The sequence below is a fragment of the Crocuta crocuta genome, unplaced genomic scaffold (assembly GCF_008692635.1).
Source record: "Crocuta crocuta isolate KB4526 unplaced genomic scaffold, BGI_CrCroc_1.0 scaffold862, whole genome shotgun sequence".
In the NCBI taxonomy this organism is placed as follows: Eukaryota; Metazoa; Chordata; class Mammalia; order Carnivora; family Hyaenidae; genus Crocuta; species Crocuta crocuta.
The window spans coordinates 492,979-508,945 of record NW_027529584.1 but is presented as its reverse complement, the minus strand read 5'-3'; the positions used below and the strand labels follow the sequence as shown (position 1 = coordinate 508,945).

Sequence of the window (15,967 nt, the reverse complement as noted above, 5' to 3'; positions counted from 1 at the left end):
AAAAAAAAAAAAAAAAAAAAAAAAAAAAATCTGCAAAGCACAGTAAAATTAGGTGTGTTTGTAATTAGCAAGGTTTACAATTTTTTCATTCTGAAACCTGTTTTCTTCACAGATTGACAGTTGTGCTTTTGCTAAGTAGCATTGCAGTACTGTGTGTAGAGAGGGGAATGGACTTCATCGTTATTTATATTCAGAAACTTGCAGTCTGGTTTTTGTATCCAGAATGGAATTTTAAGACAAATTCAGGTTTTTCAGGAGAAAAAGCCTCTATGACCTGTCATTGTTACTAGGTTGGACTCCATATGCCTGACCTGTGTTAGTATGTAGTTCATCACACACAGCCAAGGATATTTTCTTTAAATTGAAAGTTTTGGGGATAAAAAGTTCACCAAAGAAGACAAAAAGTTACATATTTAAAGGATTTTTTTCTTTTAAAGTTTATTGAGACAGAGCGTGTGCACATGCATGTGAGCACATGCAAACAGGGAAGAGGCAGAGAGAGAGAGAATCCCAAACAGGCTCCACACTGTCAGCAGGGAGCCTGACACAGGGCTCATTCCCACCAACTGAGATCACGACCTGAGCTGAAATCAAAAGCTGGGATGCTCAACTGACTAAGCCACCCAGGTGCCCCTGAATATCATGAGGTATAAGAACCAACATATTTAGCAACACCTTTAAAGAGTTTTATAAATTGTGTTCTCATCTAAAACATGAGCTGCCCATAACATTCATCACTTTTCCGGTAAAGAAGTTGAAGCTAACATTAGAATAACCTGTTTCCAAGGTGTATCAGGAACTGATACTTTGCTCAAGCCACTGTTCCTCTCTAACAAAAAACCCTGGAGTTGGCAATTGGGTTCTAGATCTGGAATTTGCCACCAGAAGAAAACTGGTCTCTTCAGTTGTTTTGTTCTTTTGTCCTGACTTCCTGTCATTACCACATACATTTGGTGATCACGACCAGATCCCAGGTAAGATTGGCAGCCCAGGGGCACAGAGAACATAAACACCGGCCACTGGCTCTCCTCCCCAGGTGCTTTCCCAGAAGTTTGATCCAGGCATTTCTGCTTAAGCCTCTTCGCCCATCCTTACTGCAGGGAAGGCGGAATTCTAGTATTTTAGGTACGTTATTACCTAAATCAGCTTTGTTAAAAAAGAAGACTGAGCAGTTGGGAAGGTGGAATCTCTAGTACATGGGGTATCACTTCCATTAGCTGTAAGCTAGGATTGTAACACTTGACCACAAGGCCCATGTTCGTTCTTTGGCCCACGTCATACTGTTGACGTGAGCTATTTCCATATGTTGTACAGATTGAAAGTTTTAATAATTTTGCAGCGAAGCATGAACCTGTCCCAAAAGGATATTTGCATGATGGCGGTGGGACATACCCCATGTGGTCCCATCTGTTCTGCGTGTTAAAGGAATTTGTGAGGAAGTTACATTTTAGACTTAAATTTTCTAATTCAGGTTACACGTTGAAACCTAGAAACCACTAATTCCTGTAGCTATAATTTCATCATAAGGCTGTGAGAGACACTGATAGAAGGTTCTTAGGCTGTTCAGAACTTGGAGTACAGAAAAATAACTTCCCAGGCAACAAAGTTGCTCCTGAGTTCTTGAATCATAGTCCAGTTCTCTTCATCTTTTAATGGTACATCTTATGGGGGAGCAGCTGAGCTTGACTAGGGCAGTGGCAAGAAAGGCTTTACAGAAGAAATCCTCGTTAGGATGTTCTGATGGCCAGCAGACACCTGAGACATTCTGACGGAATCCATATACATTATCCGTGGCACCTCGGGAGCTTTCAGGTTTCATATGGTATTACTTGGGGACTTAGTACTGTTATTCCTTATTTCATGTTTCATGTTACCACATATATTAATATCTTTTTTTTTTTTTTTTAAGAGCTCCAGATATCTGCTGGGTTTCAGGAATTATCATTAGCAGAGAGAGGAGGTCGTCGTAGAGACTTTCATGATCTTGGTGTTAACACAAGACAGAACCTAGACCATGTTAGAGAGTCAAAAACAGGTAGGGTGATTATGGAGAATGCAGTTTTCACGAGATTACTTTTCAAGTACGGAGGACGCTGAATTGACACACCACACCTCGAGCCTGTATCTGTGTGACACAGTCCTGGGGGGGTGGGCACATGTGCTTAGGGCACTGCATGGCTTCTCCACCTCCCCCCTCTCTGCTTCGATGAAATCGGTCATAGCGGTCTTCAGCTGCCCTGCAGTGTGGCATGTTAAGTGGGCGGTGGTGTTCTTGTATAAAGGGTTTTGCTGTAGATTTGGTTGGTCCTGTTGTAAATTACTTAGTCTGAGGGGAATTTATTCCTAAATGTATGCTTTTAGGAACTTCACAGGATAGTGGTCCTCAAAGTCAGATGTCTGAGACCTTTAGTGTCCTGTACTATTCCCAGCCTTTTGGTTACAGAGCTGCATCTGCTTCCCCCAGTAGGAAGGAGTTGGGGGAAGAAAATCCTGTTCTGTTAATCACATGTGACTTACTTTCACAGGGTCTTCAGGCATCATAGTCAGGCTGAGCACGAACCATTTTCGACTGACGTCCCGTCCCCAGTGGGCCTTGTACCAGTACCACATTGACTATAACCCGCTGATGGAGGCCAGGAGACTCCGCTCAGCTCTTCTGTTTCAGCATGAAGATTTAATTGGAAGGTGTCATGCTTTTGATGGAACAATATTATTTTTACCTAAAAGACTACAGCACAAGGTTATTTTAAAATGTCGGGTTGGGAAGAGGGTGATGAAGGGTCTCCACTCTGAAATAAAACTGCCACAGGCTCGGGGAGCTTTTAGAGGAGCTCTGGGGCCTTCGGTCTCCTATTGCACGTCATAAACCCACAGGGGTGGTCCTGGCCCTTGTTTCATTTTCAAATCCACCTGAGTAACTGCATATAGTTACATTTATACATTTTTTAAACAGTTTTATTTTTGAGAGACGGAGTATAAGCAGGGGAGGGGCCAGAGACATAGAAACAAAGAAACCACATCAGGCTGCAGGCCTGAGCTGTGCACACAGAGCCCCAGCGCGGCTCAGACTCTCAGACTCAAACGGCAAGATCGTGACCTGAGCCGCCAGTGGATGCTTAACCGGCTGAGCCACCCAGGCGCCCCACAATTGAATTTATAACACAGCCCATAACCACTCTCTTCTCCTAGCCAGACCCTTCCTATTTTTTTTTAATTTAAAACTTTACTTTCATTGTTGCCTTATTAGCAGGAATTAAGTGATTGAGCTTATTTGTTTTAACAACTGAAAGTGTGGTTTTCCACTGCTCTGCTTCAGGTTACCGAGGTGTTTAGTCAGACCCGAAATGGAGAGCATGTGAGGATAACGATCACCCTAACGAATGAGCTCCCACCTACATCACCAACTTGTTTGCAGTTCTATAATATTATTTTCAGGAGGTATATGAGTATTTCCTTAAGCCTTTACTAAGAAGAATTGAAAACCTAGGGAAAAGTTGAAAAACCAGTGAGGTGAGGACCTGCGTGTTAGAGATACTTGTCAGTATTCACTTCTCTGTTTTGACTTTTCCATTTCTAGGCTCTTGAAGATCATGAATTTACAACAAATTGGACGGAATTATTATAACCCAAGTGACCCAATTGATATTCCAAATCATAGGTTTGTATAAGGCAGAAGCTTTCTATTCCTTGGGCTTAATCACAGACTTGGAAAGTGGTGCTCTGATTTGAAGCGATCAGACTGACTATGGTGGCTGTTAGGGGTGCCCGTCGTGTTACTTGAAGTTTAACTTGGTCTGAATAATAAAGCACCCTTCCAGAACACTTGGCTTTAAGCACATCACATGCTAGCCATCTGTCACTGGGGAGGCGTAAAGAGCTGTCCAGCACTTTGTGTTTGCTCTCTGGTAACAAAATTTCTGAACTAATGAGGTTGCTTCAGAAGTTCCTATGTATAGTGCATCCAGGTGTGGCCCACACGGTTCAGGCTTTTACTGGTCACAGGTACTGTCAGTTAGATTGGCAGCTCTTTCAGGCCTTAGACCAACGTAAGAAATAGTTTAATAAAGTTAGTGTATTCAAAATGGAACTTAAATTATTATGTTATAAAATAACATTCATTGTTGAGGACCTTGAGAAGATGGGTTTTTATATGGAACCATGTGAAACCTAGAAATAACTAAGTTTACTCGTTTCAGAAACTTTTGTACCTTAGACCCAGTTAATACAGGAGAAAAACAAAACGTGATACCTGCAGGCCGTGTCTGGGCATTAGAGGTTACTTCATCACTTTCCCTCTGCTTCACAGGTTGGTGATTTGGCCTGGCTTCACCACCTCTATTCTTCAGTATGAAAATAACATCATGCTCTGCACTGACGTCAGTCATAAAGTCCTTCGGAGTGAGACCGTGTTAGATTTCATGTTCAACCTCTACCATCAGACAGAAGAACATAAATTTCAAGAACAAGTTTCTAAAGAACTGATAGGTTTAATTGTTCTTACCAAGTAAGGCTGCTTTTTTAAAATGCTAAACAGTCATTTTGCAAGTTTTAAGATCTCATGGTTTCCTAGTCCATCATATTGGAAAGTTGGGTTTACGGTTGAGTAGTGGGAATAGCATGAAAATGGAGAGAGGGGTGTTTGTCACCTTGCCCAAGACCTGAGTTCTAAGGGAGCACACTTGTCTGCAAAAGATAAGTATCTAGTGATTTTTATCCTTTTAAGTCTTCGTTTTCTAGCAGTAATTTAGTCACTTCCCCACCCATCTAGCATGGTCTTTTCCCTTTTCTTCCAAGGACATTGTATGTAACTAAGTGATTTGAAATTTTATCTTTTAGAGACTATGTACTATCAATATCTAGTTTCTGTTTAATAATAGTTCTACATATTCCAATCAGATACCAATAAATCTCAATTGTTTCATAGGTATAACAATAAAACGTACAGAGTAGATGATATTGACTGGGACCAGAATCCAAAGAGCACCTTTAAGAAGGCAGATGGCTCCGAAGTCAGTTTCCTAGAGTACTACAGGAAGGTAAGGGGTGAACATTGACCTGATCTTCTAATGTGCCGTATGTAGGCCTTAGAAGAAATCTGAACTTTCTTCACTAGGATTTTCTATCACTTGTACACATGGAACAAATTGCTTTTAAAACTGTATAGAAAAGTGTTTATTAAGGCAATCGTAGCATAGTTAACTTGAGCTTATTATCAACTGAGAAGTGCTTGGTCCTGGTTCCTTTTCCCCAGCAGAATGGAAGATTCTATTTGAATCTCAGCATGCGGAGGACAAGCAGGATGATTGATGGGTAGTGAACAGTGGAAGTTCACTGCACTGACCTGTATTCAGCAGTGAGCATTTTTTTAAATGCACCCAGGGGTGGGGTTAAAGATGGCGGAGTCTTTAGCCTTAGCTTGTTCTGCCTGTGGGTTACTCTTAACTTTGGTTTCACCTGTTGACAACCTCAGACCAGCCTGTTTCATCCAGGCTCGGTCAGCGGGTTATGAGATCTTGTAACACTGATTTTATACAGAGTAATCGTTGAAAAAACAGCAGAGGCAAACGGCAAGAAAGGACCAATAAATCTCAATTGTTTCATAGGTATAATAATAAAACGTACAGAGTAGATGATATTGACTGGGACCAGAATCCAAAGAGCACCTTTAAGAAGGCAGATGGCTGGAAGGGAACAGTGTTTACGCAGGAAGGGACGCTAGCGTTGCTGTCGGGACGTGAGCAGGTCTCGCCCCTAAATCCTTAGAAGGCTGCATACGCTCTGTTACAGGTGCCGGAAGAGTGTTTGTACAGTACTTACCAGTTAAAATCTTAAAACTTGTTCTTAAAGTGCTAAGATTTATCTTCTTTTTTTCTACTTTCAGTATATTTCCTTTCTCTAAAAAGCTGGGTAGATGAACTGTTGTATGTTTATATCTTATATCAGAATTGCACATCAGACTGATGATCTCGAAATGTCTTTTTACTGGTTATCTACTATTGCCTGAGCCTCAGCTGCTCTGCTGTGAATGAAAAGATCAGATGATACTCTGGAGTGAAATGATTATCTGTGAAGTTGCATTAAGAGCTGTTCTCATTTTGCGCAAAATGAAAACAGGCCAGGGGCCATCTCAGCTTGATTTCCCTACTGCCCTTTTCAACCTCTTAACTTCATGATGACCCAGCCATCTGTAACCTAGATTCCTTCTGGGTGTCAGAGGCTCCCGTGAGAACTGAGTTAGCATTGTTCTGTGGGATCGGAATCCCTTTCAGGGATGGGAAGAGTTGTAATAAGTCAACAGCAGATACAAAGGAGTTCCCGTGGAAAGTTTGGTTTAAACCCAAAGCAAGGTCAGGGGAAAGTCCTCTCTTCTCTGCTTGGTAGTGAGTCTCCCACGCCAGCTTATTTTTCTCTGTAAGTGGCCTTCTAAATGTTGACATACTTAGATGTTCTGCCTTGATCCCCTCCCCCCAGTTACTATATTTTTAACTTGTTAGGTGATTTCCAGGCTCGTCCGTTCTCAGACTGAAGGTGTCCTACCTTCACGGTTCTCAGATTCCTAGCTCCAGCCCAGACGTGTCTGACCTTCTTGTTCTCAGTGTTTGCACGTCTTAAAGACATCTTCCACGTGACCAGTGCGGAGCACGTTCTGTCTCACGACTTGGGCCCTGTGCACTGCTCTGTCACTGCAGGGACTGTAACTTCCTCAAGGTTAGGGATTTTGTGGTTTCTGTTCCCCCGCTGCTCCCCCCACCCCCCCAACCCGTGCCTGCATAGGCACTAAGGTATTCAAGTGAATGAGCACATGCATAACAGACAGGTAAAACCTCAGACTGGGCTCCTGGGCGGCTCAGTCAGTTCAGCGTCCAACTATGGCTCAGGTCATGATCTCACATCTGTGGGTTCAAGCCCCGTGTCGGGCTCTTTGCTGCCAGCCTGGAGCTGCTTCGGATTGTGTGTCTCCATTCTCTCTGTCCCTACCCCACTGGCGCTCGCTTGCTCGCTCGCTCTCTCTCTCAAAAATAAACACTAAAAAAAAAAAATTAAAAACAATACCACCTCAGACCTGCATACCACTCCCTTACCTTGCAGCACTCATGGTGACCTCCCTGTTGGAAATGCCTCTGCCTTTCTCCCCCACCAAGGGGCTGCCCTCCCTGTGAAGGCTCCCGCGCTCTCTCATTCAGCTGGTCTCTCCATCTGCATTTCTCCTGCTTTCTGATTCATTTTCAGACTCCTGCAGTTGTGATGTTATTTTCTACCCAAAGTATGTAAGCGGCTTCCCGCTGTTCCCGTGGCCTGTTGAAGTGCCTTGGTCTGCATCCAGTGAGGCCCTGAGCCCCGCAGCCTAGACCTGCTTGTCCATGCTTACCCGCTCTCCCATGCTGGCTGTCCCCGCTAGCCGTGGGACTGCCTCTGCCTTGGCCTGATTCATGTTCTGAGGCTTCAGTCTCCACTCAGGTGATTGCTTCTGGAAGACTCTCCTGTCACCACCAGACCCCACTGGGTGTGTCTGCTAGACACACAGCTAACCAGAACGGGGTAAGAGTGAGATGTCTGAAGGAGTCCAGGCATTCTCAGGACTGCCCAGTAGAGAGGCAGTTTTAATGATAAGCGATGGTTTGGCTGTTCTGTAGTAAAGGTCATATTTAAGGAAGCACAGAGAGAGAAGGGCCTTTGAAAGGGAAGATCATGGTCAGTTTTTAAAAGAAAAGGCTTGCAGTAACATTAAATTGAAGTGTAGGGTTTTTTTTAGATGTAGGGGAAGATGTTAAAAGAATGACAGGCTTTTATTTGAGCCCTAAGAATATAGAAGGGGGATCACAAAGTTCTGTACTAAGGAGCCATGTGTTCAGGGCCCATTGGTGATGTAGGGACACACCCAACTCCACTCCCACACCCCCCATGTGTGCACCTAAGTAACAAATAAGTGAGGGAACGGGGGGTGGGGGGAGCTGTGAGCAGGTGTGCAGGATGCCAGGGAAGCGGGGGGCTCAGTCAGGCAAGCATCTCTTGGTTTCAACTCAGGTCATGATCTCATGATTTGTGGGTGGGGTCAAGCCCCACATCAGGTTCTGCATGGACAGCCCAGAGGCTGCTTGAAATTCTCTTTCTTCCTTGCTCTCTGCCTCTCCCCCACTCCTGTATGTGCTCTCTCTAAATAAACTTAAAAAATGTGTGGTAAAATGTATAGTGTAGGTACACGGGGCAGAGCTTAGATAAGAGCATTGAAATTTTCTTACCTGAAATAGGAAACTTAACATTTTTCCTAAGTGGGTGGTAAAGAGTTCAGTATAGGACAAAGTCAAGAAGAGACTGGGATTCAAGGTCTTAATTAAGGTCATGAATTCAGACGTGAGGGCAGGTGGCCAGGATCTCGTCAGGGAACGGGAACAAGGAACAGGAAGCAGTTCTTACTCTGTGGGTAAGAGACGGGCGTGAGTGGAATGGCCGTGATAATGAAACTCGTGTCCTGTGTGCGGAGTGGAGACGTGCGTTTCTCTTCACAAGAGCCAAATGAACCAGGATGTCAGAAGGTGTCAGGAGAGGGTGCAAGAGACGCTGGGAAAGAGGGTCTCCGGAACACAGGGCTGGGAGCTCCGTGCTCCCGAGGCTGCAGCGCTGAGTGCAAGGCCCGCAGGCAGCTCACGCATCTGTCAGCTCCTGAGAGTCAGCAGTGGTGTCTTTTCACGTGTTGTAAAAACCTGGGGATTGATGTGGGGAGTCTTAAGACTCCTTACTGATGTGAGATTCAACTTGTACCAAGTGTCATGTCAACATTTGGTAAAAACGGTTCCTCATTAACAATGTTCTCTGGCGTGCAAACCTCTTCCTTCCCTCGTTTATTGTTCTAGCAAGACTTGCTTCCTATGCACTTCTCACCGGAGTAGGAGCAGTTTTGGAGGAGTTCTGTTGTGAGGACCCAGAGCTCCACAGACTACTGTTCGTACACTAAGAAATCACAAAATGAAGTGAAATGTGACCAAAATTTAGAGTTTAGAGAGTTTAGATAGTCCAGGATAGTGAGGCTCTAAGTTTTTTGGAAGAAAGATGAGGCACTCGCTAACACGTAAGTCACAACTTGTTTTAGTAGGGTTAAAAATGCACTTTGTGGGGCGCCTGGGGGGCCCAGTCACTTGGGCGTCTGACATCGGCTCAGGTCATGGTCTCACAGCTTGTGGGTTCGAGCCCTGTATAGGGCTCTGTGCTGACAGCCTAGAGCCTGAAACCTGCTTCGGATTCTGTGTTTCCCTCCCTCTCTCTCTCTCTGCCCCCCCACCCCCACCCCATGCTCGCTCGCTCGCTCTCTCAAAAATAAATAAAAACATTACGAAAATTTTTTGTAAAAATACGCTTTGTACGATTCCTTGAAAACTGATACCAGCCTTGCTATGGGCGTCAATTCTCAAAAAAAAAGTCCCTTTCTTTTGGTCCACTGACCTGTTAAGGCATTTACTGTGAACAGTGATACCTTTTCTCACCCAGCAATACAACCAAGAAATCACCGACTTGAAGCAGCCTGTTTTGGTCAGTCAGCCCAAGAGGAGGCGAGGCCCTGGGGGCACCCTGCCCGGGCCTGCAATGCTCATCCCCGAGCTCTGCTATCTCACAGGTACCGCTGTGCCCCAGGTCGATGTCCCATACTTCAGGGAGTCCTGAAACCCTCCCCAAGATGCCCCCTGCGAAGGAGCCCTTCCTCCTGCACCGTCTCCTTGCTCCTCAGCACCCTGCGCCCCAGTCGTTCACAGACTGGATTCTTGGCGCTAACCACTCCTTCCACTGTTCTGTTTAAAGGTCTAACTGATAAGATGCGTAATGACTTGAATGTGATGAAGGACCTAGCTGTTCACACGAGACTGACTCCGGAACAAAGGCAGCGTGAAGTGGGAAGGCTCATTGACTACATTCATAAGTAACTTGTCTCCACACCTCTGTAGTGTGGTTTCAGTTCTGTGTTATTTTCTGTGGGTTTGGGGAGTGAAAGAAAGTAGTTTTGTTTTCCTTTTCTATTTGTAGGATTGGGTGTGGGTTCTTCATGTTTCTAGGCGAGGCTGCTGCTTGTCAGGGAAAGTTAAATTCTGCAGCCTGTGGCCCAAGTCTTCTATTAGAAAAAGGGAATAGAGCAGAAAGTGCAGTGTTTTGGACAAATCTATTTTCTCTCTTTGTTAGAACATTGAAGAGTTTACTTTGAAGAGAAGGCAGTTTGGGCATCAGACTTTCAGGGAAAGGGTCTCCTGGAGGGACACAGGGCTGTGACGAGGGAAGAGCAGACAGCGCATGTTTCTCGGCGTTGTCATGAAGCTGTCAGTCCTGAGAGAAACGGGAGCATGTAGTGTAGACTGGAGTGCACCTCTGTTTGTATATCTCTGTTTTTGCTCTGTTTCCTTATGTTGAGTCGTACGTAAATTTGTTAATTTACAGAGATGATAATGTTCAGAGGGAGCTTCGAGACTGGGGTTTGAGCTTTGACTCCAACTTACTGTCCTTCTCGGGAAGAATTTTGCAAGCAGAAAAGATTCACCAAGGTGGAAAAACAGTAAGGCAGTTCTTACCGTTGTCTATCACATTGGCTGGGGTCTGAGCCACAGTAATGCCTCGGGCCGGTCTGCTCTGCCCACTTCCCTCCTCATCTCCCACCTCCCCCGGGCCAGCTCCTGGGGGCACAGGGCGGGCACAGGCAGCCTGCAGCTCGCTCCCCACAGGCGTCGGTGAGGCTTCCCTGGAGGCTGCCGTAGCCTTTTTCTCCTGACAGAAATAGTCAGATTAAGGCATCGAGTTGATACTGTGTCTGCTGCTGAAGTGATTTTTTAATGCAGAAGACGTCCAGTTTATTTCACTTCATTTTTGCCTGGACCACTTGTAGGGAAACATGTTAAATGTTGCGACACCTTTTATATTTTAAGTGCAGAAAAGGGAAGCAAGCATTCTTAAATATTCTTGTGTGTAATTGAAGCCCTGCAAGGGCTAGAACTTTAAAAATTCTTTTCTAGGAAATGATGCCCTCCCGCCTTGTAGATGTTCTGCAAATAATAGTCTGATCAAGTAGCTTCATACTTGAATAGCAGTTGTTTTTATTAGCCCTATAGAAGTCATGAAAGCACCTGCCCCCATGGAAAGGTGGCTGGGGAGGTGGGGAGGACATGGAGGAGGCTCCGGGTGGTTTTCCTCTGGCAGAAAAGTAGCAGCAGGTCACCGTGCTGCCAGCTGCTGAGCTTTCTGCCTTGCTGTCAGACACGGTCACTGCTCACTGTCAGTATCTGACACCTCAGCCGCTTGCTTACCTCTCAAAGGCTCGTTTGTTTTGTATCTTGTATTCCCCACGTCCTTGTGGTATTTCAGCAGACCAAGGTGAGTGCAGGAAGCGTGGAGGAGAGCCTTCTGGGATAGGACCCCATCGTCCATGGATACGTCTGTGGCCATATCATCTGTCACTAGAGTCCAAAGTACAAGTAGTTCTCTAAGGTTCAGAAAATGCCACAGGAGTATCATTACAGACGTGTTGGCTTTGTCACCGAGAGCATACAGTGGAATTCACAGTGTCTCTGCACTTTCTTCTAGTTTGATTACAATCCACAGTTTGCAGATTGGTCAAAAGAGACAAGAGGCGCGCCGTTAATTAGTGTTAAGCCGCTGGATAACTGGCTGTTGATCTATACTCGGAGAAATTATGAAGCAGCCAATTCGTTGATACAGAATCTATTTAAAGTCACACCAGCCATGGGCATACAAATGAAAAAAGCAATAATGTAAGTTTATCAAGTCATTTCTGCTCTGAAAAACGGGATTAGTAGTCATTTGGAGGGTGTGGGAATGCAAAAGTGATCAAAGTGCCAGAAACGTGACCTAGCTGATGGGAGTGTACAGATCTGACACCAGTCTGGGTAGCGTGGATGCGGAGAGGCGTTTGAGTGATGAAGGGTGGGAGCGCAAGCAGGGCCTTTCCCCTGGTCGTCACTGCTGTTTGCGTTAGAGCTGCCTGTGCCTAAATGATTGCTCGTGGTGGTTTTGTGTCGCATACGTGCTACGTGTGTTATCATCTATAGGAAATTGTCTATGCTGGGTACATCCTTCATTACTTTTTCTGAATGTTGGATACCATGTTTCCATCCTAGGATTGAAGTGGATGACAGAACAGAAGCCTACCTGAGGGTCTTACAGCAGAAGGTTACATCAGATACCCAGATAGTAAGTAGTGAGTTGATACATAGGCACTTGTCCTGGAATGACTTGTTTTCAAAATGGCATTTGTAAATCTTAGTGTTTGAGTTTGAAACGTTGTAGGTAAGTTCACGAGCTGACCACTCAGTACAGATTTTACCTTCGTGAGGAGTGGCCTTGCCTGTGTGCCCAGGGCTCTTTCCTGAGTGCTACAGTGGAGGAGGGGGAGGTCTGGGGGAACAGCCATCTGAAATTTATTTGGATTCAAAGGCTTTAATTGTAGGCCAGACATTTGTGGGTCCAATTCTGTGTTCTCTGTTCCATTGGCCTGTGTGTCTGTTTTTGTGCCAATACCCTACTGTCTTGATTACATCTATGTAGTAGAGGCGAAAGTCTGGGATTGTGATGCCTCCCATTTGGTTTTCTTCTTCAATATTACTTTGGCTATTCAGAGTCTTTTGTGATTCCATACAAATTTTAGGGTTGTTTATTCCAGCTCTGAGAAGAATGCCGGTGCAATTTTGATTGGGATTGCACTGAATGTGTAGATTGCTTTGGGTAGTATTGACATTTTAACAATATTTATTATCCAGTTTATTAATATCCATTAATATCCAGTTTCTGAGCATGGAACATTTTTCCATTTTCTTGTGTCATCTTCAGTTTCCTTGATAAGCTTTCTATGGTTTTCAGTATACAGATCTTTTACATCTTTGGTTAGGTTTATTCCTAGGTGTGTTATGGTTCTTGGATCTTTGACAAAGCAGGAAAGAGCATCTGATGGAAGACAGACAGTCTCTTTAGCACACGGTGCGGGGAGAACTGGACAGCAGTGTGCAGAAGAATGAAGCTGGACCACTTTCTCACACCACACACAAAAATAAACTCAAAATGCATGAAAGACCTAAATGTGAGACAGGAGACCATCAAAACCCTAGAGGAAAAAGCAGGCAACAACGTCTCTGACCTCAGCTGTATCAATTTCTTGCTTGACACATCTCCAAAGGCAAGAGAATTTAAAGCAAAAATGAGCTACTAGGACCTCATCAAGATAAAACGCTTCTGCACTGCAAAGTAAACAGTCAACCAAACTAAAGGGTAATCAATGGAATGGGAAAAGATATTTGCAAATGACGTGTCAGATACAGGGTTAGTATCAAAAATCTATAAAGAACTTACCAAACTCACCATCCAAAAAACAAATAATCCAGTGGAGAAATGGGCAGAAGACATGAACAGACACCTCTCCAAGAGGACATCCAGGTGGCCGACAGACACATGAAAGGATGCTCAGCGTCCCTCATCATCAGGGAAATAACAAACCAAAACCAAACTGAGATACCACCTCAGGCTGGTCAGAGTAGCTAAAATGAACAACTCAGGAAACTACAGATGCTGGCGAGGATGTGGGGAAACGGGCACCCTCTTGCACCGTTGGTGGGAATGTAAACTGGTGCAGCTCCTCTGGAAAACAGTGTGGAGGTTCCTCAAAAAATTAACAATAAAATTCTCCAGTGACCCAGCAATAGCACTACTAGGAATTTGCCCAAGGGACACAGGAGTGCTGATGCAGAGGGGTACATGCACCCCAGTGTTCACAGCAGCACTCTCCACAACAGCCAAATCATGGAAAGAGCCTAAATGTCCATCAACTGATGAAAGGATAAAGAAATCTACAACAGAACACTACTTAACAATGAGAAAGGATGAAGTCCTGCCATTTGCAGCAACGTGGATGGAACTGGGGGGTGTTATGCTGAGTGAAGTAAGTCAGAGAAAGGCAGATAAATGTTTTCACTTATATGTGGAACTTGAGAAACTTAAGTCTTTGGGGGAAGAGAAGGGGGAAAAGTTACCAACAGAGAGGGAGGGAGGCAAACCATAAAGAGACTCTTAAATATGGGGAAGAGACTGAGGGTGGATGGGGAGTGGGGGCGGGGGAAGAGGGGAAAGTGGGTAATGGGCACGGAGGAGGGCACCTGTTGAGATGAGCACTGGGTGTTGTACGTAAGCAATGAATCATGGGAATCTACCCCCGAAGCCAAGAGCACACTGTATACAGTGTATGTTAGCCAATTTGACAATAAATTATGTTAAAAAAAAAGACTTTAATTGTAGAAAATTTTGTGGGGGAAAAGGCACAAAAGTAAAAATCAGTACCTAGGTGTTGAGCACACGTACAGGTATAACTGAGGCGGCAGAGAACAGTGTGATGGTAAACAGCATATATATGTTGTCTAAAGTCTAAGAAGTGAATGGGCTTCAACTAATCTGTTCCTTTTCTAGCCCTTTGTCTCCCACTGTAAGCGCCACAGGCAGACTACTGTTACGTTGTCTGGAATGACAGAGACACGCAGATGGCAAAGTGATTTGGTTGGGGCTAGAGAAGAGAGAAGTATCAGGGACTGTAAATTAGGAAAACGCAGCAGTGAGTTAAGATCTGCGTTCAGCTCTAGAACACAAATTTGGATTGGGCAGGAATTGGTGGTTTTATTTTCAATGATCCTGAGATACAGTGGACACCTAACTCTGTACGTTTAAAGTGTAGGGTACACAGTGCGATCATTTGATATATGTACATGTTGCAGAGACGATGATCACAACAGGGTTAAGGTGTACATGTCCAGTGTGATCATTTGATGATCACAACAGGGTGATTTCACTCTTCCATCACCTTACTTAGTTACAATTTTTTTTTTTTTTTTTTTTTAAGATCCAGTCTTCAGCACCTTTCAGGTACATAACACAGCGTTGTTAACTGTGGTCACCTGTGTCGTACATTAGATTCCTGGAACTTATAACTGGAAGCTTGCATCCTTTGACTAACATCTTCCCATATCTGGCCAGGATATGTTTAGATTAGGCGCTGTTTTGTCTCCAGGATTGTACGTGGACTTCCTGAGGAATTCATAGTGTGATCAGGTTCTCAAGCCAGAGCTTTAAAAGTTTAAAAGCCATGATCCTAGGTGGACTGGGAGTAAATGAACACTGAGCATTTTAGAAAATCTTCTGTTTGTGCACCTGTAGGTTATCACTCACTTATTTTGCCTTATTCTTTATCCCTAAAGTACTCCGAGCTGGTAACAGAGCATATTTAACTAAGTTCTCAGGTTTTCTTGGCATTCAGTTTTGAGCTGTTCGCCACACATGGTTCCTTTCCTCTGTTAGCGTCTGTCACTGGGTTGAAGGGAACTAGCAAGATTCAGCTGATGTCATACCAGTTAGCTCCGTGGTGGAGTTCTGGACCCCTTGGATGGGCTTGGTTCCCTGTCCTCTCCCCTGAACTTAATCATTGCTTTCCTAATCCTTTGTAATGAGAACACTTTTTGGTTTTCAGGTTGTTTGTCTGTTGTCGAGTAATCGGAAAGACAAATACGATGCTATAAAAAAATACTTGTGTACAGATTGCCCTACTCCAAGTCAGTGTGTGGTGGCCCGGACCCTCAGCAAGCAGCAGACGGTCATGGCCATTGCTACCAAAATCGCCCTGCAGATGAATTGCAAGATGGGAGGGGAGCTTTGGAGGGTCGATATGCCCGTAAGTTTGATTTAATTGGTGCCTAAAAGTGTTAGTTGTTTAACTAAAATGGACTTACTTTTTAAACACTGCTGGTATTCTGTTCATCTAAAACTATGGGGTTTTTGTTACAGCTGAAGCTGGCGATGATAGTTGGCATTGACTGTTACCATGACACCACAGCTGGACGGAGGTCAATTGCAGGATTTGTTGCGAGCATCAATGAAGGGATGACCCGGTAAGTGTGGTCTGGTGGTCGGAGGTTAGCTGTTGACATCACAGGGCTCGCCAGGG

The 15,967-nt window shown here is 44.5% G+C and overlaps 1 protein-coding gene across 3 annotated transcripts in view; it reads left to right on the top strand.

Annotated features, from left to right (window-relative positions):
- PIWIL1 (piwi like RNA-mediated gene silencing 1) overlaps positions 1–15,967 on the top strand; it is a 31,122-nt gene that overhangs the window by 6,565 nt on the left and 8,590 nt on the right. For all 3 annotated transcript variants that reach the window (XR_013334540.1, XM_077761721.1, XM_077761722.1), the window contains exons 4-16: positions 1,910–2,035; positions 2,526–2,740; positions 3,317–3,438; positions 3,578–3,658; positions 4,307–4,504; positions 4,925–5,036; positions 9,484–9,610; positions 9,793–9,910; positions 10,420–10,534; positions 11,557–11,744; positions 12,111–12,183; positions 15,494–15,694; positions 15,808–15,911. Coding sequence is in view for 2 of the 3 variants with exons in the window: in XM_077761721.1 (XP_077617847.1) it covers positions 1,910–2,035; positions 2,526–2,740; positions 3,317–3,438; positions 3,578–3,658; positions 4,307–4,504; positions 4,925–5,036; positions 9,484–9,610; positions 9,793–9,910; positions 10,420–10,534; positions 11,557–11,744; positions 12,111–12,183; positions 15,494–15,694; positions 15,808–15,911 (1,780 nt within the window). In the remaining variant the exon portion in view is untranslated. The remainder of the gene's footprint in view (positions 1–1,909; positions 2,036–2,525; positions 2,741–3,316; positions 3,439–3,577; positions 3,659–4,306; positions 4,505–4,924; positions 5,037–9,483; positions 9,611–9,792; positions 9,911–10,419; positions 10,535–11,556; positions 11,745–12,110; positions 12,184–15,493; positions 15,695–15,807; positions 15,912–15,967) is intronic.